This window comes from Hippopotamus amphibius, chromosome 1 (genome assembly GCF_030028045.1).
Source record: "Hippopotamus amphibius kiboko isolate mHipAmp2 chromosome 1, mHipAmp2.hap2, whole genome shotgun sequence".
NCBI classification, from domain to species: Eukaryota; Metazoa; Chordata; class Mammalia; order Artiodactyla; family Hippopotamidae; genus Hippopotamus; species Hippopotamus amphibius.
In genome coordinates this window covers 152,567,488-152,592,987 of record NC_080186.1, presented here as the reverse complement: position 1 = coordinate 152,592,987, position 25,500 = coordinate 152,567,488, and the positions used below count along the sequence as shown (strand labels likewise).

The 25,500-nt window shown below is 43.3% G+C and overlaps 1 protein-coding gene across 1 annotated transcript in view; it reads right to left on the bottom strand.

Annotated features, from left to right (window-relative positions):
* The window catches only part of PDE6A (phosphodiesterase 6A), a 73,355-nt gene that overhangs the window by 8,082 nt on the left and 39,773 nt on the right, over positions 1 to 25,500 (bottom strand). The window contains exons 8-17 of the mRNA XM_057731266.1: positions 24,538 to 24,585; positions 21,054 to 21,203; positions 20,368 to 20,511; positions 18,637 to 18,702; positions 18,264 to 18,410; positions 17,334 to 17,441; positions 15,526 to 15,635; positions 13,872 to 13,959; positions 13,587 to 13,687; positions 13,090 to 13,197 (exon numbers count right to left, since the gene is read on the bottom strand). Coding sequence (XP_057587249.1) covers positions 13,090 to 13,197; positions 13,587 to 13,687; positions 13,872 to 13,959; positions 15,526 to 15,635; positions 17,334 to 17,441; positions 18,264 to 18,410; positions 18,637 to 18,702; positions 20,368 to 20,511; positions 21,054 to 21,203; positions 24,538 to 24,585 — 1,070 coding nt within the window. The remainder of the gene's footprint in view (positions 1 to 13,089; positions 13,198 to 13,586; positions 13,688 to 13,871; positions 13,960 to 15,525; positions 15,636 to 17,333; positions 17,442 to 18,263; positions 18,411 to 18,636; positions 18,703 to 20,367; positions 20,512 to 21,053; positions 21,204 to 24,537; positions 24,586 to 25,500) is intronic.

Genomic DNA, 25,500 nt, shown 5'->3' with positions numbered 1-25,500 from the left:
AGTGGCCCTTAATTGCTGCTTGACTATAGCTGCCTGAGGAGACTGATTTAGGATTTTGAGAATCTTGGCCACTATTTCATCATTTGCGGAAGTATATTAGAAGAATGTATTTAGCACAGTAGTTGCCTTTTGGATTCAAGTACAAACAATGTTTCTAAATTCTTTTTTTGGGAAGGTGGAGGGAGGGTATTGAAGGAAGGATTTATTACTGGCATCAAGTAAGGAGAACACCGGGATCTTTTCCCAAAGCAGTGTCTCCCCAAACTGCAAAATTGGGGACTTTTTTTTAAAGATTGATTGATTTATGGTTGTGTTGAGTCTTATTGCTGTGCAGGCTTCCTCTAGTTGTGGCAAGCAGGGGTGGGCTATTCTTGATTGCGGTGCATGAGCTTCTCTTGCAGTGGCTTCGCTTGTGGAGCATGGGGTCTAGGCGTGCAGGCTTCAGTAGTTGCAGCACGCGGGCTCGGTAGTTGTGCCTCCCGGGCTCTAGAACGCAGGCTCTGTAGTGGTGCATGGGCTTAGTTGCTCCCTGGCATGTGGAATGACCCTGGACCAGGAATAGAACCCGCGTCCCCTGCATTGGCAGGTGGATTCTTAACCACTGTGCCGCCAGGGAAGTCCCAAAATTGGGGATGTTTTAAGCTAAGGGTACATGCATATTTATAAGGGGTTTGAGCAGAGGAGAATTCAGCATAGAACTGGGGCAAAGGTCGACAGTGTCCAAGCTTCAGCTGATTGAAGTCAGGAGGGTAAACATTATCATTCTATCCTCTACCTGGGAGAGGGCCTTAATTCCTGCTGTTAGGACTTACTGAAGCTCGGATTCTTTACGTCTTGTGACAGAAAGAATTCAGTGAGATACAAAGTGATAGGTAAGAAGTGGATTTATTTAGAGAGGTACACATTCCATGGACAAAATGTGGTCTGTCTCAAAAGATGAGGGCAGCACTGGGAGAAACACACACCACAGAGAGTGTGGGCCATTTCAGAGGGGAAGGGGCTGTTTCTAACGTCTTAATATTCATTCCTAGATGGATGAATCAATGGAAGGATGGGTGGGGAGGGAGGGATGAGCTGCTCAAGAAAAAAAAAGACAGGGTCACTTATCTCTTAGGATACTTTTCGGGGCCCATGAAAGTATTTAAAATGTAATTTCTTTTAAAAAAAAGAATATAGTAATAGTGAATATATGAATAATGAGTAAATTCAGCCTGGATTATATTTGTCTTTATACCAACACGGTCATAAAGTATGATTTTTATTTACTTATTTAAAGGGAGGAAGACGCCGCGAAGGCCCAAGTCATAGTGTGGGCCTCCGCAAAAGAATACCATTCTATTTATGGGTGCTAAAATTTGAATTCTTATAATTTTTATTTGTTAGGAAATAGTATTCTTTTGATTATTTTTTCCCCCAACCATTTAAAAATATAATCTCCATCCTTAGCTCGTGGCAGGCGGCAGGCCTCACACTCTAGCACTGGAGGATCTCTAAACCCTTCCAGTGCATGGTTTGGTCCGACTGTCAGGTGTGAAGCCTGCGATGAGGTGGAGACGGTGGAGACGTAAACGGTTTAATGATAAGTGCAAGTCACACCCTGATTCTGGAGGTACTGTAACATCTTGGTCCTACAGTAAACACCCAAAAGTGGGGTCTCCGAAGAGATAGCAACACTGGAGAGTCACAAAAGTCCGCTGGATTAAGATGCCTCAAGCTTGAGGTGTGGACCTCAAATAAGAGGAAGCTCACTGACGTGAGCACCCCAAGATAATCAGAGCACAGGAGGGGGCTGTTGGATTTTTTCCTCACAACAACCAATTCTGTCACCAACTTGCTGTCTTCTGATTCGATGCAATTCAATGCGATTCACTTCTGACACTTGACTAGCGTCAGACTTCACAGGTGTGAGGGCTCAGTCGCACCAGGCAGTCCTCACCTCAGAAATCAGTTGCAAGTATCACGTCCCCAGGTTACCCACGCTTCCGACTTGACTAGAGTCAAGGGGTTCCCATGACCCCCAGATTCAAAAATTTGCTAGGACAGCTCATAAAATTTTGGAAAACTCTTATATTTACCAGTTTATTATACAGGATATAACTCAGGAAGAGCCAAGTGGAAGAGATGCATAGGAGAAGGTGTGAGGTTGGGGGTGCCTACAGAGCTTCCATGCCCTTTTCAGACATGTCACCCTCCCAGAACATGATGTACTCACTGACCTAGCAGCTCTTACAACTCTGTTGTTTAGAGGTATTTATGGAGGTTTACCACATTAGCATGCTTTATGAAGTCATTGGCCGTTGGTGACTGATTCAATTTCTAGTCCTCTCCCAACCCCAGAGGTTGCGCTGGGGCTAAAATTTCCAAGCTTCTATTCAAAGCTTCATCTTTATGGTGATCCGCCCCCACCCTGAAGCCCTCTAGGGTCCCACCAAGAGTTGCCTCATTAGAACAAAAGACACTCCTGCCAAGCCTATGACTCCTATCACTATCAAGGGTTTTAGAGCTTTGTGTTGGGAAATGGGGACAAAGACCAAATATATATGTCTCTTTATATCACAGGAAGAGCCTTACACCGTACCTGCCACTGCACAGCACTCCACGTGTCCCAGCTCAGCCCCTGTGATAATCCAGAAGGTAGATACTACTAGTATCCTCTTTGAGCAGATGAGAAAACTGAGGCACAGAGAGGTGAAGTAACCTGCTCAAGGTCAACCACCAATAAGTGAGAGAGCTGAGACTTGAACCCAGACTCTCTGGTGCCGAAGCCCCAAGTGTGTAACAGGTACACTGTACCCAGGTATGAAGCAGCTCTTAATTATGTGTCTCCATCTAATCGATGGGCCAACTCCAAGACTGCTTTACAGCAGTGGTTTTCAACCAGGTGCAATTTTTGCTCTCAGCGGGTATTTGGCAATGTCTGGAGTTGCTTGTCAGAGCTGGGGAGGAGGGGCTGCTACTGGCATCTAGTGAGTAGAAACCAGGGATGCTGTTAAACATCTTAAAATGCACAGGACAGCCCCTATAACAAAGAGTTATTGTCCCCAAACATCAATAGTGTTAGGATTGAGAACCCTGCTTTATAGATCTTCAGACATTTTTCATTGAGTGCCTGCCTGAAGAATTCTGAAAAATGTTTACCTTTTTGTACATTTTTAAGTTGATATCTTGCTATTAAAATGGTTATGTCATTCTTTAAATATAAAGTAATCTAAATAGCATAGCATTTTTATATCAACTATCAGCACATCACCCATTTAAAAACAAATGTCCAATAAAGAGCTTGAAAACAAAGCAAAACAAAACAAACAAAAAAAACAAATGGACAAGCTTTTCTTTAAGAGTCTGGAATTTTAAAGACCTAAATGTAAGATCAGAAACCATAAGACTCCTAGAGGAAAACACAGGCAGAATGCTCTTTGACATAAATTGTAGCAATATTTTTTTTGGATTGGTCTTCAAAAGCAAAGGAAATAAAAGCAAAAATAAACAAACGGAACCTAATTAAACTTAAAAGCTTTTCACAGTAAAGGAAACCGTTGACAAACCAAAAAGACAACCTATAGAATGAGAGAAAATATTTGCAATTGATATGACCAATAATAATATCCAAAAATGTAAACAGCTCATACAAGTCAACATCAAAAAAACAACCTAAACAAAAGAAAACAAAAGAACCTGATTAAAAAATGGGCAGAAGAGCTGAATAGACATGTTTCCAAAGAGGAAATGCAGATGACCAGTAGGTACATGGGAAGATGCTTAACATTGCTAATCATCAGAGAAATGCAAGTCAAAACCACAATGAGATATCACCTGTATCACCTCACACCTGTCAGAATGACTGTCATCAAACACACACACACACACACACACACACACACACACACACACACACACGCAAAACCACAAATAAGAAACATTGGAGAGGGTGTGGAGAAAAGGAAACTCTCGTACACTATTGGTGGGAATGTATATTGGTGCAGCCTCTGTGGAAAACAGTATAATAGTTTCTCAAAAAACTAAAAATAGACCTACCATATGACCCAGCAATTCTACTCCTTGTTGTATCTTCGAAAAAAACAAAAACACTAATTTGAAAAGATCCATGCACCCCAATGTTCATAGCAGCATCATTTGCAATTGCCAAGATATTGAAGCAACCTAAGTGTCTGTCAGCAGATGAATGGATAAAGAAGATGTAGCATATATATACAATGGAACATTACTCAGCTATCAAGAAGAGAGAAATTTTGCCATTTGCAGCAACATAGATGGACTTTGGACAGTATTATGCTAAGTGAAATCAGTCAGAGAAAGGCAAATACTGTATGATGTCACTTAAATGTGGAATCTAAAAAATACAACAAACTAGTGAATGTGATAAAAAAAAAAAAAAAAAAGAAGCAGACTCACAGATATGAAGAACAAACTGGAGATATAGTGGTTACCAGTAGGGAGAGGGAAGCGGGGAGAGGCAATGTAGGGGCAGGGAATTAAGACGTACAAACTACGATGTACAAAATAAGCTACCAGGATATATTGTACAACACAGGGAATATAGCCAGTGTTGTATAATAACTATAAATGGAGTATAACCTCTAAAAATTGTGAACCACCATATTGTACACCTGAAACTTATATAGTATTGTATATCAACTATATTTCAATTAAAAAAAAAAATCTGGAATTTTGCATTCTTCCTTTTCTCCATAAACTTGTATTTCCAGTTGACTTCCCCCACAGATTTTTATCCTAATGTTTTGTGTGTGTGTGTGTGTGTGTGGTGTGTGTGTGTATGTATGTATATATGTGTATCTATATGTGTGTATAACTGTATACATATCACAGAGTTCAAATATATATATATGAAATGTATCGATCACCCTTTCATACCTATTTGCAACCAAAAATGTCCATTAACTGAAATTATAAAACTAAACATTGTTGTCTTTGACCATAGGTCTCTAAGTTGAAAACTTTTCTCTTGGATTGAGTTATTATTATTACACAATTAACTGATACAATAAAATATATTACCTATTTTTAGAAATTATTAAACACTCAAAGTAAATATTTTTGGAAATTCGTCTATTGATGAGATACGAGGAAACTATTTTATAAAAATCAGTTAATAAATCAGGAATTCCCTGGCAGTCCAGTGGTTAGGACTCTGTGCTGTTACTGCCGAGGGCACGGGTTCGATCCCTGGTTGGAAAGCAAAGATCCTGCAGGCCGTGTGGTGTGGCCAAAAAGAAAAAAAAATCAATTAATGAATGAATACTTCTTAATGCAAGACTAATTAGATGCAATAATTAGAAACCCTGGGAATGGAAGGAGTTTTGTCGCAACGTTATTCCATTCTTTTTTTTTTTTTTTTTTTAGGCACTCAATTTTTATTAATGTTTATGTGCACAGGAGTTCACAGAAAAGAAGTAAAATGCAAGGAGACAGACTCAGGGACATACATACCCTTTTAACAAAGGAAAGAGGGTTTGGAATCCAGGGATCATAAATTGTGGGGAAGTGACTTGGAAATATATGGGGTAACCAATGGAAAATAAGGGCTATTTTAGTAAAGTCTGTTTATGCACCCTCATCTTGGTGTCGACTCCTCAGCTTCTAGGATGAATCACTTTTCTCTCTCTGGTATGGGGTAGAAGGGATAACTTCCTCAAAGTGAATTTTATACCCTTCTTTTAAGCAGATAAGGAGAGTGTGGAAAACTCTCTGCATGTGCGGAGTCTCAATGGCCTTCAGCACAAAATAATCCACCTGCCCAAGGGTTATAGTTGGGGCGGCATATTCTGATCCCCTTCACCTACAAGAGTGGTCCTCAAATCTCACTATGTATCAGAACTACCTAAGGAGCTTTAAATCTTTTGTTTTTAATTAGATGACCAGGTTCATCCTTAGTGATTTGGTCTCATTTGGTCTGAGTAGGACCAAGATGAGTGTTTATTCAGGGAGCTCCATTGGGACCCTTATGTGCAGCCACAGCTCTCATGGTTCTCACCCTGGCTGCACAAGAAGATCGTCCAATAACTAAAAAATATATCGATGCCAAGTCCGTACCCAAGACTAATCAAATCAGAATTTCAGTCCCTAAATTGGTCATTTGGAATTTAATAAAATCTCAGGTAACTAATCTGCGATGAGCGTTGAGACCACTACTTTGGAGCAATTTCAGCTGGCGCCTCTGACTCTGGTAAAAAAGCATCATCTCTTTTTTCCAAGTCAACTGATTCCTTTCAAACTGTACAGACAAAGATGTAATCCTAAATCTCATTAAAGGCCAACATTTGTTACTTTGACCTAGAAATGCTCTAGTTCTTACAATGTTCAACCACGAATGTTCCTGGATTTTAATTAATCTGGTTGATTTTTTGAGTGGACCTGTCGACAGTCTCCTGAAAAGCAAAGCCCTTCTAATTTCATATATTTGTGTTTATCTATAAATGGACCATAGAAGAGTCTGGGGGTCCTTTCAAAATTGCACCTCAAAGAGCTTTAGGATTATGCTGGGCAATCTTCTGCAGTCCCTTCCCTGCCTGCCTTTACAGAACAAGACCACAACCGCACCATCACCCTCCATCAGGTGGGAGGCAAACCAGGCTGGCTGACTGATTAGCAAAAATGGGAGCTGGCAGGCTTGGGAGGAACACAACCAAATATCAGGCTTGTGTTTATCCAATCGATAAATGCTTTGGCTCTTGAATAACTGTTGTTTAAATTCATTTCTCAGCGGCAGAACAAAAGGGTTGTAATGAAAGCCATGCCGTCGTTAGAGAGCTCATTAGAGTCAGCGAGGAGAAAGCAGGCTTTGAGATCATCACTCACAGGGCGACAACATCCAGACCATCTTTCAGTTCACAATAGGATCCGTAGGCAGAGCGGTGGTTAGGCAAAGCCATTTGCTTTGTTTCTTGCTTACGCCATGTCCAAACTGGGCATTCCTAATCAGCGGGCACCTCTCTTCCAAGTGATGATCCACAGGGATCACCTTCTGACTCATGGCTCCCACAGTTGCTTGGGCGATGATCCCTTTTGCACCCAATCAGGAGGCAAAAGCATAGAGGGTATTTTGAGGGAGGTAGCAGTGGGCGTGGCTGGGAGCTAGCGTACGTTACTCATACTTCTCTTTCATATACTGGAAATCAGTCACACGTCCGCACATGGGAGGCTAAGAACTATAGCTAAGCTAGGAGTGTTACACCATTGTAGGGAAGAGTCTCAGATCCTTTCTTGAAAGTCACTACTGATGGCTGGCCAGCTGAATGACGTGGTACAGGTTTCGTAACATCTCTGCAGCTCTGTTTTCTCACCTTCCCTGCAGGGATGAAGTGGGCAGCTGAGAAGTTCACTTTTCCCCACGCACCACGCCTTCAGAGAACCGAAAGAGAATCCTATTCCATTCTTTATATTCTTCCAAATTATCTAAATTATCTATCAGCTGATAATTCAATTAGATTCTCCTTCAGTATTGTTTAAAGCAAGCGTTAGAGACATTCACGTCCTCAGGTTCTGGGAAGTGTGCCATAAAAATTTGACCGAGACGCCTCATATGACTATTAATTACACCCCTGACACTTTCTCTGCAGCACTTTGGTTAACCCAAGATACTCAGAATGGGTTAGGTCAATTAAAACACTATTCATTTTAATATATCTTCCAGTGTTATATATTTTCAAATCTTTATTTTATATTGGAGTATAGTTGATTAATAATGTTGTGTTAGTTTTAGGTGTACAGCAAACTGATTCAGTTATACATATACATATATCTATTCTTTTTCAAATTCTTTTCCCACTTAGGTTATTACAGAATATTGAGCAGAGTTCCCTGTGCTCTAAAGTAGGTTCTTGTTGGTTATCCATTTTAAACATAGCTATATGTATCTGTTGATCCCAAACTCCCAATTTATCCCTCCCTCTACAGTGTTATATTTTTTATAAAGTGCTTTTATCTTAAAACAAGTTTAACTATGTTTTCATCAAAACTTTGAACCTTCAAGTTTGACTTATTTAATTTATGGCAAATGTTTGCCATGTAACATAATTGGAAATGCCAATCTTTTATTGTCAGCTAAAGCAGGCAAATAAGACTTGTTTCTGTCAGAAAGAATCTGACTTTATTTTTTATTTCATATAAGCATGTTCGAATGCATCACAGACACCCATCTTATTCTTTATTCTTAACTCTAAGAAAGGTAGAGGTAGATAGATGGATAGGTATATAGGCAGATTCAATTCGATAGATGATAGATAAATAGATGATAGATAGATGATTGATAGATAGGTAGATAGATGATAGATAGATAGAAGATAGATAGATAGATAGATAGATAGATAGATAGATAGATAGATAGATAGATGATAGAAGCATGGATGAAACCAAGTGCTGCTACCTTCTTGATGTACCTTGGCCCTGATAGCAGGGGGCCATCCCTGGACTTTGGTACATTCTCTGAAGGAAGTAGAGTGTTAAATGAAAAATGCCTCAGCTCCTGCTGTACAAAAGAAAAAGCTCTACACTTCTAATGCCTTGTTTTGCTTTTACCAAAATAAATATGTAAGACAGGGAAGGCCCGAAGCCCTCCCTTGGGTTTATGATGCCATGATTAAAAGGAGCTTTGAGGACACCGGTATTTACTGTTGCTCTGTTTGATGTCCCAGAGGTCTTTGCACCATAGACATAAAAAAAAGGGCGAGTTTGCCTTTATCTTATAATGTGGGAGAAGAGTGAGGACCTGACCATGCCTCACCTACTGTGCTTTCTCCAGAAGATAATGTGAAGAGAACACTGATTCCCTTGAGGCCATCCAAGCCTACACTTGTCTTGGAAGGCTTTGGGTGGCGTATGTGTGCTGAGTGTGAAGACATCTGCTCAAGACTACCTTGGTTTTTACAATGATTGAAGAAGTCCTGCCTCTAGCTTTTTACATTTTTCTGAAATCCTTGATAGCATTTCTTTGTAAAGTTTGCATGACATTGCACGGTGTGGAAATACCATGATGTATTTAACCTGGTCCCCCATGATGATTATTTCAGGTTTTTCTCAGGATTTTTTGTGATTGCAAATAATGCTGCAATGAATAACTTTGTGCATACTCCTTGGAGCACACGTGGGAGAACATCTGGAGGGTAAATCCTAGTTGTGGCACTGCTGGGTCAAAGAGTATGGCAGGTTACAATTTTGTTAGGCGTCGTCCTCCATAAAACGGCACCTACTGGGGAGTTCCCTGGCTGCCCAGTGGTTAGGACTCGGCGATCTTACTGCTGTGGCCTGGGTTCAATCCCTAGTCGGGGAATTAAGATCCCATGAACCGTTTGGCGTGGCCAAAGAAAGCTATGCAAACATTAAAAACAATAACAACAACACAAAACAAAGCAAAATAACTGTTTACATTCCCACCACGGTGAACTGGATGGCCTGTTACCCCTCACTCTGCCCGACACGATGTGTGAGCGAATGTTTAATCTTTGCCAATAGGAGGGATGAACAAGTATATCTTGAGGTGCCTTTGTTTTGCATTTCTCTCACTGTGGGTAAGGTTTCTATCCCACTGTAATTCCTTTCCTGGGAAGTATCTATTCATGCCTTCTCATTGTTTTGGTGGGAGTAGCCTTTTTCTTGAATTGTATTAACACTACTAAGGAAATTAGCTCTTTTTCTGTCAGAAGTGTTGCACATATGTTCCCCCAGTGTATCATTTGCATTCTGACTATGTGTTCTTGTGTGTGTTATGCAGAAATCTCTAATTTTTATGTAGTCAAATTTATTGATCTTTTTATCACTGTTGCGTTTTGTGTAACACTTAAGAGAAGAGCTTACTCTTAATTCTCCCATGCTTTTTTTCCTCTCTCCATATTTTTAGTTTGTTTTCTCATTATTTTAAAATCCTTGATTCATCTGAAATTTATTTGCTATAAAAGTGAAATAGGGATTTACCTCTGTGGCCACCTATGGTGGAATATGAAATACATTTGGTCTTTGTCCCTGGTTCCTCACACAGAGCTCCTTAAAACCCTTGGAATTTCCTGAGTGATAGGAGTGTCTTATCCTTTCCAGGAAGCCCCCTTTGGATTTATGCTAATGAAGTCATATAGGGTGACTTAGGGTAGGGTCCCTAGTTGGGTTCAAGTAGGGCTGGTCACCAGAAAGATCAAGTGAATAAAGGAATGGAACTTTCACCCCCACCTGCTGGCCTCTGGGAAAGTGCTGGGAGGAGCTGCAGATTAAATTTTATAAAAACTCTTGAACAATGAGATTTAACAAGCTTCAGCGTTGGTGAATACACCCTAATTCCATGGGGATGGAAGCCCCTGCATTCAGGACCCTTCTGACTTTATCCTATGTACCTGTTTGGCTGTTCTTCTGTATTCTTTATAATAACCTTTATAATAAACTGGTCATGTAAGTAAACATTTCTCGGAGTTCCTTGAGCCACTCTATCAAATTAATTAAAGCCAAGCAGGGGGTCATGAGAACATCCAATTTATAGCTGGTCTATCAGAAGCACAGGCAACCTGGACTTGCCGTTGGGGTCTGAAAGGAAGCCAGTCTCGTGGGGATGAGCACTTAGTATATGGGGTCTGACGCTGTCTCCGGGTGGATAGTGTGAGAATTGAGTTAAATCTGTGGGACAACCAGTCAGTGTTCACTGAGAATTGGAGAATTGCTTCCTGGAAAAAAACCATCAGACCACCTCAGGGTCCCAACACCATTTATGAAATTATCCCTTTCTCCACTGGCAGAAAATCCACTTTTAGCACAGGCATTGTCTTTTTTTAAAAATTTGTTTATTTCTGTATTTCTTTATTGGCTGCACCGGGTCTTTGTTGCTGCACACAGGCTTTCTCTAGTTGTAGCATGCAGGGGGCTACTCTTCCTGCGGTGCACGGGCTTCTCATTGCAGTGGCTTCTCTTGTTGCAGAGCATGGGCTCTAGGCACGTGGGCTTCAGGAGTTGTGGCAACGGGCTCAGTAGTTTTAGCTCACGGGCCCTAGAGCTCGAGCTCAGTAGTAGTGGTACTCGGGCTTAGTTGCTCTGTGGCATGTGGGATCATCCCAGATCAAGGATTGAACCCGTGTCCCCTGCATCTGCAGGCAGATTCTTAACCACTGCACCACCAGGGAAGTCCCAGGCATTGTCTTTTTAGTCTGTTCAATGACCTGTCCTTCTCAGGCCTAGGACTGAACTGCCTTCAGTTCTGCTGGTCCCTATTATTTCCTTTCTCTTTCAGAATTTTCTGGCTCTTTTTGCATACTTTTTTTTTTAATTTATTTTTTGGCTGCATTGGGTCTTTGTTGTTGTGCGTGGGCTTTCTCTAGTTATGGTGAGTAGGGCCTACTCTTCGTTGCGGTGTGCAGGCTTCTCATTGCAGTGGCTTCTCTTGTTGCAAAGCACGGGCTCTAGGCATGCAGGCTTCAGTAGTTGTAGCTCATGCGCTCTAGAGTGCAGGCTCAGTAGTTGTAGTGCATGGGCTTTGTTGCTCCGTGGCATGCGGGCTTTTCCCGGACCAGGGCTCAAAGCCCTGTCCCATGCATTGGCAGGTGGATTCTTAACCACTGCGCCACCAGGGTAGTGCCCTCTTTTTCCATACTTATTTCTCACAAGGATTTTGGAATTAGCTTCGTAATTCTCCCCAAAATAAAGTCGATATTTTCCTTGGAATCATATTAAATGAATAACTAAATAAGGAAAATAGACAACTTTTCCTGTTAATAAGTCCTCCTGTCCAAGAACTTGGTGTTCTTTCCACTCATTCAGTTCCTCTGCAGCACCATTTCGAAATGTCCAGCAGGGCAGCTCCTGGTCTGCCCGGGAGCAGCTGTAGCCGGTGTGTGGCTCCTTGTTCAGTGGGCGCAGGTCACACTGCTCCCCAGGATGGGAGGACCTTTGGGGAGGCCTGGTTGGACAACTTCAAAGCTGAGGGAGGGACAACTGGCCACTTGCCCAGTCTTCCCTGTGCCTGTCCCAGCAGCTGCCCCTTCTCTGTTGCAGGGACTTTTAGCATTTGTGACTTAATTAAACCTCATCTCCACAGACGCATCTGGGGATAAACTAACACTTCTTTGGGTACTGGGTCAGGCCTTATCTCCTTTGACATCAACACCCAGGACCTGTCACAGGGGACCAAGTGGCTTGGGTCACATATTCACAAAAGGCCTCAAATTTACAATTCTCACCCCACCATCAACTGAGGTGAATCAGGCAAGCACATTGAGAAGAAGAAAAGAAGATATTCACCAGAAAACTTAAAATTGAGTCCCGTTATCAGACCTCATGCCAGCAAGGCACTACAAATGTCATATAAACCATGGAGCTAATTTGTGAATTGCACAGCTGTTTTGCAGGCTACTGCCATGTATAAAGGAACACTAAAGAAATTAAGCTTGTATATTTTGAGTGACACTTAGCTATCACTCAAACCATAATTGGTATAATGCTCTATGTTTTATCAAAAACTTTAAAGTTACATCACTTTACCACCAAAATTCTGCATTTTAGGATAGAAATACTTCAGTCTTTTTGTATACAAAGAAATAAAACAACAATATAGTGTCTTGTGTTTTTGTGCTAGAATAAAGATTAAACAGGGCTTCCCTGGTAGCACAGTGCTTAAGAATCCACCTGCCAATGCAGGGGACCCGGATTTGAGCCCCAGGCTGGGAAAATCCCACATGCTGTGGAGCAACAAAGCCCGTGTGCCACAACTACTGAGCCTCTGCTCTAGAGCCCGGAAGCCACAACTAATGAGCCCATGCTCTGCAACTACTGAAGCCCACGTGCCTAGAGCCCGTGCTCTGCAACAAAGAGTAGCCCCCACTTTCCTCAACTACAGAAAGCCCACGTACAGCAATGAAGACCCAACAGAGCCCATAAATAAAAACAAATAAATAAATTTAAAATGAAAAAATATAATTTCTGCAATGCTGTTTTGGCATAACTTTGTTTCATGTGTCAGAGCCCTCCAAAATGGAAAGTGTCCCAGGGCTCTCTTAAAGGCAGCAAGTCCTGTCAGTGCAGCATCTTGCCTTACGACCCCAGGCTTAAGGGAATCAGGGTTTAAGCCCTGAGTCAACTCACATAACGATTTCCTTCCGTGTCTGATCCAGCATCATGTACTGCGTCCACTCCTGTTGAGTATCATATGTCTTAGACTGATCCACGATCTTTTGGAACATCGTCCTTTTCCTACAAAACACACCAGTCCGTTAAAGGAGCACATCTTAGAATAAGGCAACCCCTGGCCTTCTAACGTTGGCTGTTTCAGACAGAGGCTGATTAAAGCAACGTAATTAAAAAAAAACAGGTGAAAAGAACCAACGCCTGGGAGTGAAGACGTAGGTTCTAACTCAGACTTGACCATGGATTTGTTATGTGATCTTAGCTAATCTTCCTCTGGATCTCAGTTTCCCCATCTGTATAAGGGGTAAGAATAACTCACAGAGCTGTAGTGAGAGTTGATGTGTCCATAGCACCCGTGTGGTGCCTGGCACAGAATACACACTAAGTCAGTCAGAATTATGGTGTTTGTTATTATTATAATCATTGTTATTCTTAACACGAGAAGAAGCACCAACTTGAAATACAAGGCGAGGTCGGTAGCAATGATCGCGATGTCCATCATGTGGATCGCGTGCTCGTGCTGCCTGCGATTGAGGTTCTGAAAGATATTCAGGCTCTAAAGAGAAAACCACAGGAGAGATGTGAGAAGTGATGCTGGCAGTAAAGGCACACAGCTACCGACGGCCACCCCGGGTGACGGGAGAGGCAGCCCAGGCCAATGCCTGGCCACGCTCACGCTTCTGGTGAGGTGGGGGCTCCTTCATAGACCCCAAAGCCCGTGCAGAGGGCTGTCACGCTACCTCATCTCTCAGCAACGTTTTGCCAAACTCCAAGTGGTGTCTTTCCAAGATGGAGGAGCCATGGAGCTTGGCCAGTGGGTTCTGGGATCTGCATGGGAGAGAAAGAGAGAGACACAGAGAGAGAGGATCCACGTGGAACTGCTGAGATGAAGGTTAAAGACATCATCCATTCCTGTCACCTCCTGATTCTGCAGTCAGAGAGGTTGAAGTCCAAGAATAAGAAGGAACTTGTCACCCAGTAGGACAGTGGGAGATAGGACTAGATAGCAGGTATCGTGACCTTCAGGCTTTAGCTTTCTCCGCAACTGACTCTGGGCCTCTTTAGGGTCATGGACTCCCTAGAAGTGTGGACCCTTATCCCCCCCAAAAGACACAAACACAATGCCACATGCAATTTTAGAGACTTATGCATCCCTGTAGCCATCCATGGACATTGGCACTGGGCCATACATTGAAGATCACCAAGCCCCAGATCCTCCATACCTGATTCTTAGGGGAAGCCACTGAATTCCCACAAGCAATATATTTATTCATGTCTTTATTCAATAAATATCTGTCGAGCCCTTGTTATACACCAAGCACCGAGATCAGTACTTAGCTTCCAACAAGATAAAATGTAAACATAATCTCTAACCTCGGAGCAGCAGGCAAGAAGTGAGAAGGCTCAGAGTAGCATGTTCTAGGGCTTACTGATGACTTACAGGCTGTGGGCCCTGGGCAGAGCCTCAGTTTCCTCATTTATAATATGGGTACCACACTTGTCCCTGCTCTGCCCAGCCCACACGGTGGTCATGATGGTCCACTGAGACCATGGTTCAAGGACTCTGCCTCAGAGACTGTCTGGACTATAAGCTCTGTGAGGACAGGGACTGTGTCTGGTAAGTTCACCATGGTGCCTCCTTTGCCTAGCACAGGGCCTACTGCACTGGTGTTAGGAGCATTATAAGTACGAGGTGAATAAATGAACTATTATCAGTTACTAATATCTTGGCTTCAATTAGTTCGACAGGTAGGAAGGGAAGGAGGAGAGTGAAGAAGTATAATATATTAGTTTCCTGTTGTTGCTCTAATACATTACTACAAACTGAATGGCTTAAAACAATAAAAATTACTGTCTTATGTCTCGAGAGTTCAGAAGGCTGAAATGGGTCTGCAGAGCTGCTTCCCTTTTGGAGGCTCTAGGGGAGCATCTGTCTCACTGCCTTTTCTAGCTTCTAGAGGCCCCTACATTCCTTGGCTTGTGGCCCGTCCTCCCTCTTCAAAGCCAACAGTGTAGCATTTTCTGTCCTCTCTGACTTCCCACCTCCTTCTTATAAGGACCCTTCTGATTATGTGGGTCTCACTCGGATAACCTAAGATAATCCTTGTATTTCAACATCCTTAATCATATCTATGAATGATTCAACATCTTTAACTTAATCCTTTGAATGTAAGGCAGCATATTCCCAGGCTCCAGGCACTGGGGTGTGGACATATTTGAAGCTCATTATTCTGTCTATCACAGGAGTTTACCCAGATCCAAAGGCCAGGAGGAAATGGAAAGCTGTGGACTGCGCGACTTCCCCTTGGGAAGTGAGTCCGAGCCCCATTCAGATCTAGGTAATCAATCCTGGAGGCAGGAGGTAGAGAGGAGGGCCAGTAAGGGCTGACTCACTTCATCTGGTAGAGATTGTTGGTACCTCTGTGGTCAATGTCATGGCAGAAGGCAGCGGTGACCATGGCCAGGGCCTCCAGGTCCGTGAAGTATCGCTTCAGCTTTCCTGTCTGGAAGGACAGTCAGAGATGCCACTCACTCCTTTCTTGTGGGGCTTGGAAGCAGGGCTGAGAGGGCAGGTGTGAGGGGGAGGGCCCGGAGCTTGGAAACATAGGTCTGCTCTTGGCTGGACCCCTGGTGTCACAGGGTGACCAGATGTTTGCCAAGACTGAGGGGTTTTCTGAGATGTGGGACTTCCCATGCTAGAACTGGGATAGTCCCAGGCAAACGGGGATGGTGGGTCACCTTACTCCTGAGTGACCTTCGCTGGTCCCATCTCCCTCTGGGCCTCAGTATCTCCTTGTGCACACTCAAGGTGGAGGGCATCAGACTGGATGATTGCTGAGAGACTTACAGCCCTCAAGTTTGAAGATTTAGAGGATTTTTGAACATGGCCAGACCGGTAAAGTAAACCTTCCAAACTTGGTCTACCAGTTCAAGCACAGCCCAGAAGAATTTCCCCCTGAGCGTCTTGCAGATACTTAGCTCCTTGTCTGTGCAGGGAGTCAAGGGTGGAAAGAGCCCTGGGGAGGTGACCCTGACTCTGTGACTCTAAGAGATAAATCAAGTCTAATCCGTGTGTTTTTCACCTTCAATGGCAGCCTGGCCAGAATTCCTGCCTCCAGGTCCTAGTGCTTGCCCTGCCCTGGCCATTCCAGCCACAAGGGAAAGGAATGAGGATGAGGAGACTGGACAAGGGCAGGGATTTGTGTCATGACCTGGTTGGGAAAACACTTTTAAATGAAATAAAAACTCCAAACCCTCTGAGACAAAAAAGACGGACACATATACACATAGGTATGTGCATCCAAGGACACGGTAGTACTGTTTGTAATGGTGAAAGATTGAAAACAACCCCCCCACCCCCAGTCCCCACCCCTGTCCAACAATAGTGGGGCTGGGTGAAGAAACATGGGTCTACTTAAACAATACGTAATACTCTGAAGCCATAACATTAGATCATGGTTAAGCCTTAAAAACATTACGCTAAGTGGATTAAGTCAGACACGAAAGGACAGATACTGTGTGATTCTCCTTGTGTGAGGTACCTATAATCACCTTCATAGAGACTGAAGAAGCACAGTGGTGGGCACCAGGGGCTGGGGACGGGGGAAATGGGGAGCTGCGTTAATGCTGTTGGTTAATGGGGACAGGGTGTCTGTTTGGGAAGCTGGAGATTTCTAGAGATGGAGAGTAGTGATGGTTGCACAGTATTGTGAACATACTTATTGCCACTGAACTGGGCACCTAAAAATGATTAAAATGGTAAATTTTAGGTTATGTATATTTTACCACAATAAAAAAGATATATAAAGAATGTGTTTGATATATTTATATTTTCCAATGAAAAAAGCATATTACAGAATAATATTATTTAATCGGTTATAAGCAAAATAAACGTTGTGTATGTGTGTGTGAACAAAGATATCTTGATGCTTCTAAAAGAAAATCTGGAAGGAGTTGTGTCATGGTTTGAGGGTGGGAGTAGAATGCAGCTTTCTTTTACTTTTTATTTTATAGACTTCTCCTTTCCTGGAATTCAGTATGCTAAGCTCGTACTCTTCCTGCTTATTTTTTAAAAACGCAATAAATAGAAGAAGGATGCCGCTGCTGCCTGGGGAGCTGCACGAGGTCGTCCCGGCGTGGCGCGGCGGGAGCCCCCAGCCGCCCACGGTCCCGCCCACCACGCCGCCCCAGCCCCACCGTACCACCAGCAAGGAGAACATGGTCTGCCCCACGTTGAAGCCATGCCGCCAGTTGTGGTAGGTGATCCTGCGGTAGCCCTTGCTCAGGGAATACATGAACCGCACCAGGGCCTGTGAACACATGCACGTCAGTGAGGCAGCAGCTCCGCGGCCCGGTCGCGGGGAGGGAGGGGGCTGCCTGCTGAGCCCCAGGTGCTCCAACCCCCACACCGGACCACAAGTGGGAACGAGCAATAGAGGCAGCAAGGCTGCACTTTGCAAACTGCTAGATACTGTGACAATGGACGTTGTTAGGAAACAAGGCCCGGGGAGAAGCTTGCAGGAGCTGTACCAGAGAAGAACCAAAGGGGCCTTCAGACCAGCGGTTCTCAAACTTGAGTGCACGTCTGCATCGCTCCAGGGTGGAGTGTGTGTGTGTGTGTGTTTGAACTTGTGCCGGTGGCCACACTGATTCCTCTTCAGGTGGTGCCGATGTGGTCTGGGGCGACACACTTAGAACCACGGCTCTAATCAAAGAAGTCTGGCAAATGCCGCGCATAATACACCCCCACCTCCACCTTTTCTGTCCATCCCCATCCCCCTAGAGGCACCGCACGTCTAAGGAATCCTGCAGGGAAGAAGTCCTGTTTAAATGGATTTAACCCACATTTCCCACCCTGTTTGACTGTAGGACTGTTTTCTGCATCCCATTTATCCATAGTCTTCAGAACTCAGTGCCTCAGGACCCACCTTGAGAAATACCACAGTTCAGAGGAACCATGTGCCTCCCTTCTGATAAATGACTCATCTGTGCGATATGGCTAAAGCTTTAAATCCTAAAAGCTGAGGGTATGCTCTTTTGAAGGCAGTTTACAGATTGTCTTCTTTTTTTTTTTTTGAAGCAAGCAAAAAAGGAAAAGAAAAAGGGACATCAAAGGTTTGTTTCGACCTCACCTCCTGAGGAATGTGAAATTTATCCACCACTTTGAGCTCATAGTACATCTGTATTCCACATTTCACCAGCTCCAGTTCTGTCAGGGGCAGGTCGCTGAAGTGGAACTTATTAATTTCGTATTTGTCTGCATCTGGCAGCTCTCCTTGCTGTGTGAAACATGGAGTCAAGTGACTGGGGCACATGAAGAGTTCCTGGGTCCCTCTCCCATGCCATCCCCCCCACCCCGCCCCCAGCCCTGTCCCTATCCCGAGTCTGCTGGAAGGATCAGAGCAGAGTGGCAAGGGTCTCACTTGGTGGAGATGCTCCCCGCCCATGCTTGGAGAACACCCTGCGCTTGTAACAAGTCAGGGCCAATGCTGCTGCCCAGCTCACCAGGATCTCAGCCAGCTCTTCCTCTTCGCATTCCCATGGCTCCTTCCCATACACCTCTCTGGTTTTCTGCCAGGGCCCGAAATAGCAGAGAAAAAATTAGTTTACTACATCTAATGTCTAAATATGTCTCTACTTTTGCATTTCCCTTTTTCTTCGTCTACCAAAGTTCTTGCAACTGAGCTACCAGCTCAGAGAGGCTGCTATTCAATATTTACTGACAAGTACATTCAAGGTCATGGACTTTGGAGCCTTGGAGTCCTGCATGCAGACTCAAGCTCTGCCAGTTACTGGCTTGGATGCCCCATTTCCTCATCTATAAAATGGGGATAATAAAGTTACTTAACTGGCAAATTAAAATTAGATTATGCAAAGTCCTTTTTTTTTTTTTAATGCAGGATCTTAGTTCCCCGAACAGGGATGGAACCAATACCCCCTGCAATGGAAGCACAGAGTCCTAACCATTGAACCACCAGGGAAGTCCCTTATGCAGAGTCATTTTAAAAAACATATACTCAGCTAAGTTAAATAATGCATGTAAATCACTGAGAGCAGTGCTTGGCACATAGTAAGTGCTAGAATTAAATAATGCTGTCGTTGATATTGTTATTACTACTGACTGGGTGTCTGGAGACCTTATTCATGGTCCTGGCTCTTCCTCTCACTTATGGTGTATTTTGAGGCAAGTTCCTTCCCTCTCTGGGCCTATTTCCTCATGTGCTACAAGAGGGGGGAACCTGGACCCAATAACTTGTTTTGGATTTCTTGATCTAGAGCACAGTCTATTAACTTTTAACTGGTTCACTGAGGCTGTGCCTCCACAGGGTCTACATATCCATCATTTGGCTTAAAATTATGGACTGAGACAAGCAAACCATGGGTCAGTTCATCCAAACTGGATGTTTTCTCCTTTGAATTCATCAGTTATTGGGATCACAGTGATCAAATTTGTTGTGATACCTTCCCAGCTTAAGAAATGCCCTCTGAAAACACTGGCTTATGTTGTTTCCACTTCTACAGCGTATAAACCAAAGTGTCGGGAACTCAGCTGGGCATCGTATCCAGTGCCCTTTGGCTAATTCTGTTAACTTCTAAAATCTTGATCTCTTTGTGACCAAAATCCCAGGAATGGTAGATCACTGATTCTCACATATCATTGAAAGCCTGCCATCCAATTTCCTACCCAGGTGGGACTCTCCTCTATAGCATCCCTGATACATGATCATCCAGCCTGTGCTAGGATACCTGTCGTGACAGGGTGCTCACTACCTCCCGAGGCACCCCTTTCAGAGCAGTGATAATTTGCTCATTGTCCGGATAAATGTTAAATGAGACCTATTTAACAAGCTGGGTGATTTGGGGACAAATTACTTCCCCGTTCTGGGCCTCAGTTTCTTCATCTCTGCAACGGGGCTAAAAATCCTTACTTTGGGACTTCCCTGGTGGTCCAGTGATTAAGACTCTGCACTTCCAATGCAGGGGGTGCAAGTTCAATCCCTGGTCAGGGAACGAAGATCCCACATGCTGTGGGGTGTGGCCAAAAAAAAAATCCATTCCAGGTCTGTGGTTGGTGGCCCTATCTCTAGTACCAAGTTAGCCCTAAGCACAGAGAAAAATGGAGTTTCTAGAGCTGTTAAGCCAAGGTCTGGTCCTAAGACTGAGGTAACCCTGCAAGGACAGCTGTCCCCGGAGCAGCCACTTCTAGAGGAGAAACAGGGTAAAAACACCACCCACCAGGATTTTCTGGATTTCCTCATTGTCACACTTCACATGATATTTCACCATGTCTTGGAAAATATCCTTCCTGTTTTCAAGTCTGTTCATTAACTCATAAGTGTCAGGATTTAAGACAGACCAGCCCAGGAACTGAGCCAAAGACTGAAAGGGAAGAAAAGAAGAATCAGAGGCAGAACATCTGGGTTTGATCCTGCTTCTGTAACTTAGGGCAAGACTCTCTAAGCCTCCATTTTCTCAGCTATAAAATGGGTTTGATTAGCTAGCTATGTGCTGCCCTCCTCAAAGAGCTGTTGGGAGGATAAGATGAAATAATGGAGGGGAATGCACTTTGAATAAAGCTCTAACACACATCAAGCACCATCCTAATGCATAATAATTTCACAGAAGGAATATGTTGTGCACATGTGGAGACATGGGATATAAGTGAACTCTCTGTACTTTCTGCTCAGTTTTGCTGTGAACCTGAAGCTTCTCTAAAAGGTTAAGTTTATTAATTTTTTTAAAAAGGGATTATAGATTTCTCTGACAACCATGGCAGTGCAGAAGTGAGAGCAAAGAGAATAAACGTTGAGTCAGAAAAGTGTTTACAAGGTGAGCTCCCATCCCTCCTGGGCTCTGGAAGCCAGGTTCATTGGTGAGTCAACTCTGAATCCCACGTCCAGAGGCCTCCTCAGAAACCGTACCTCCATGAGGGTCTCATCCATTTCATCAAAGGGTTTCCCATCTTTGCGATTGTAAAACGTGGCCACCCCAACAATTTCTTCCTTCTTGTTCACAATTGGCATAGAAAGGACATTTTTAATCATCCACCCAGACTCATCCAGAGGCTCTTTCTGCAAGAGAAGAGTCAGAGTAAGTTGCTTCGGCACAGACATACATATACTACCAACTGTTAAATAGGTAGCCAGTGGGAAGTTGTATAACAAAGGGAGTTCAACTCGAGGATGGAAGATGCCTTAGAGGACTGAGATAAGGAGGATGGGGGGAACTCGAGGGAGGGTGGGGGGGGAGTCAAGGGAGGGAGGGAATATGGGGATACGTGTATAAAAACAGATGATTGAACTTGGTGTACCCCCCCCCAAAATAATTAATAAATAAATAAAATTAAAAAAAAAAAAAAAAGAATAAGTTGCTTCGGGTACCAGGCTGCAGAGACATCTGAGATGGATATCATGATGCGTCGTGACCCTGATTGGCTGAGCAGATGGCAAGAGGTTAGACCTTGTTGGATTTTGCATGGTTTTAGTCACCAAATGCCATGAGCAGGTTGCCCATCTGGTGGGAGCTCCACAAGCCAGATAGCTATACTGTTTTCATCCCCAAGGTGTCAGGGCCATTGTGTGCCAGGCAGCAAGTTGTGTGTTGTTGGATCTAAAGATACACACAGGGACTTTCCTGGTAGGCCAGTGCTTAAGACTCTGCGCTCCCAATCAGGGGGCCTGGGTTTGATCCCTGATCGGGGAACTAGATCCCACATGCCACAACTAAAAGAGCCTGCATGCCACAACTAAGACCAGCACAGCCAAATAAATAATAATTAAAAAAAAAAAAAAAAGATACACACAAACAGTCCAGGGAGGCAGTATTTCCCTCTCAGATACAGGAGCTAACTGCTGGGGGCTGCCTAAAAAGGGGCCATTTTGGTTTTGGACACCAAGTGGGGAAGAGGGGCGGGGGTTGGGGTGGGATGAAGTGGGAGATTGGGATTACCATGTATACATTACTGATAAGAAAACAATATCAAATTGTACACTTTAAATACATGCAGTTTATTATATGTCAACTGTATCTCAATAAAAGTTTTTAAAGGAAAAAAAAAAGGGAGGGGAGCCATGTTGGTGATGCTTGTATCTTTGAATACATCAGCCGGATACAACCTGTACCTTTTGCCTCTCTACCTGCCTTTCTGTGTTCCTTTTGGCATGTCATTTTATCTCCTTGGGCCTCAGTTTCTCATCTATAGGTGGAGATGGCAGTAAGAGTATGTGTCTCATGGAACAAATGAGAAAACAGAGGTGAAATTTCTTGATCAATCATAAGGTACCCTTTGTGAGTCTTTTCCCATCTGTCTGAGCCTCACTTTCACCATTTATAAAATGGGGATAACTAGACGAGATAATTTCTAGACTCTTTTCGCAATGATTCATTAAAGATTTATCAAGTGTTTTACAGTGTGCAAGAGCTAGAAGCTGAGGAAACCAAGGCAAGTAAGGGCACAGGTGTTGTTCTCAGGTCGCTCACCATCTGGAAGGTAAACAGGCAATCACGCTGCATGTGGGACGTTCTCTCAGGTGCTGTGGGAGCCAGAGGAGGGAAGGAAGTCAAGAAGGGCTTCCTGGAGTCAGAGACTCTTCCAGCTCAAAACTTCCAAGATTTTGAAGGTGGCAAGATGATAGTTATTATTATTTATGTAGCACTGGGACTCAGCACCTGGTAGAAGAGTGACTCCAGAGGGATGTAGAATATAGTCCAAAGAGCACAGGGCTGTCAGTCAGGAAACTTGAGTTTAAGGTCTGCCTCCCTCCCAACTCTTTCCCCAGCCTTGGGGGAATCCCTTCCCTCTGAAGGCCCTGATAAGGAGGCAGAGGAGGCAGATTTTATTGAAAGTGAAATGGGAAAGTAATAAAGGTTTTTTTGTTTTTTTTTTTTTTGCGCACGGGCTTTGTTGCTCCGCGGCATGTGGGATCTTCCTGGAGCAGGGATCGAACTCGCGTCCTCTACACTGGCAGGTGGATTCCCAACCACTGTGCCACCTAGGAAGCCCTAGTAATAAATATTTTTAAGGAGAGGAGTTACTTGATACAACCTATGTTTTAAAAAAAAAAAAATCACTTAGGCTACTTTGTGGGAATAGAAGACTGTAATCTAAAAACAAGATCAGATTTGGTTTATGAAAATGAGTAAAGTGTAAATAATCAGATGACTTAGGTAAAGACCAAGTTCTATTGCGGTTATAATCAGGTTAGCAACTCTCAGCAACAATTTGCTTTGTCATACTGATGTGGTCAATATCACAACATGAGACGTACAATTTTAATCTTGGAAGAATATTCTCTCTAAGGTCTTTCATAATATTCTTTAAGGAGTAAAAAAAAAAAACATTCACTAATTTTGCTGTGAGTCAAAATGTGCTATTTCCTGACTGCTCACGATTTGGTTTTCGTACACCTAGCATGCTAAACTCAACAAATATATTGACGGGGCACCCAGAGCTGAAGGTGTTAAGAAAGATAAGCCCTGACCTTTGACCAACGGAAGCCAATATTTTGCCAAGAGGAATTAGTCTAAAAGACAAGGAAGGATCATAAAAGATGAAGTAAGGTTAATGGAGTAAGAAAGACAAATTCCTTGGCATGGCCTTCCAGGGCCTGTGTGGCCTGGGCTCTGTCTACCTCTCTAGAATTTCCTCTTGCTGCTCTCCCTTCAGCCTCACTGGTCTACTCCAGTTCCTTCCAACAAGCAAGCCCTTGCCTGCAGTCCTATCTCCTTTCGTTACTGTCCAAACATAATTTCTCAGGGACGCATTCCTTGATTCCTCCCAGATGAAATCACCCCCGCCCCCACCCCGAGAGAGTCCCTCCTCTGGCCCTCTGCCCTACTCCTGACCAGCACTCCACATGCCTCTCTCCCCATATGATCATGAGCCCCCTGAAGACAAAGACCATGCCTGTCTGCCCCACCTCTGTAGCCACGGTATTGTGGTGCCAATGCCTGGCCCAGAGTGTGCCCTACACTGACATTTTTTAAAAAGACAAACAAACAACATCAAATGGAATACTAAACAACATTCCATGATAATCCTAAGGAGACAGAGTGATATTCAGCCGGGGAAGCAGAGTAAAACTTCATAGACGTTTCATAGCCTTTGAGGTTGTCATTAAAGGGCAGAGGGGATTTGGGCCAGAGGTGGTGGTGAGGGAGAAAACAGCATAAACAAAGTCCTGAGGCCAGAAAGCAAAGGATGTAAACCTTAAAACCAAATGAGACCTTGGAATTTACCAATTTAACTCTCTCCCCACTTCTGTGAGCACATGACTTTTTTCCACTCACGTTTTCACCTTGTTGAGACTGTGTCCCAATAAAATAAATGGATTCTAATGTATTCTAATGCTCTTTGGGGGAAAAAAATAATCATATGACTGAGAGAACAAATAAAAAATGACTTACCTGGAAGGCAAAAAAGTCCTCCGCAGCTGCATTCATGATGTTGCAAATCTGAAAGCCATGAAGAGGAATAATGGAGTTATGATTAGACTTGATAGAGTACTTATCAAGGGCACTGGGCATTGCTATTTTCAGAAATACCACATCCTTGCCCAAGGCACTCACATTCTTTTCATCAGGTAGACGTGCTTAAGATGGTTTTCAATTATTAACTGGGGTTACTGAACAGGAAACCTGCCTTATAAACATGACTTCTTACCATTTGCCTCACTTCTGAGTCATTTCCAAGCTTTGAGAAAGTTAAGGCTATAATTTGTCATTACTAGTATCTCTATAGTGTCCAGTTTTCTTTTTTTATATTAGTTTTTTTCATATCTCATTCATCCTTCACTTTCTTTTAATTATACATATCCAAATACCTATTCTTTTTCAGATTCTTTTCCCATATAGGTTATGACAGAGTATTGAGTAGAGTTCCCTATGCTATACAGTAGGTCCTTGTTGATTATCTATTTTATACATAGTAGTGTGTATATATTAATCCCAACCTCCTAATTTATGCCTCCCTCCCTTTCCCTTTTGATAAGTGTGAAACGTTATGTGTGAAATCTAATTTATTGTTTGTAGACTTTTTGATGATGGCCATTCTGACCAGTGTGAGGTGATACCTCATTGTAGTTCTGATTTGGAATTCTCTAATAATTAGTGATGTTGAGCATTTTTTCACATACTTTTTGGCCATCTGTATGTCTTCTTTGGAGAAATGTCTATTTGGATCTTCTGTCTATTTTTTGATTTGGTTGTCTCTTTTTGGATCTAGAGCTGCATGAGCTGTTTGTAAATTTTTGAGATTAATCCCTTGTTGGTTGCTTCATTTGCAAATATTTTCTCCCATTCTGTGGGTTTTTTCATTTTGTTTATGGTTTCCTTAGCTGTGCAAAAGCATTGAAGTTTAATTAGACCCCA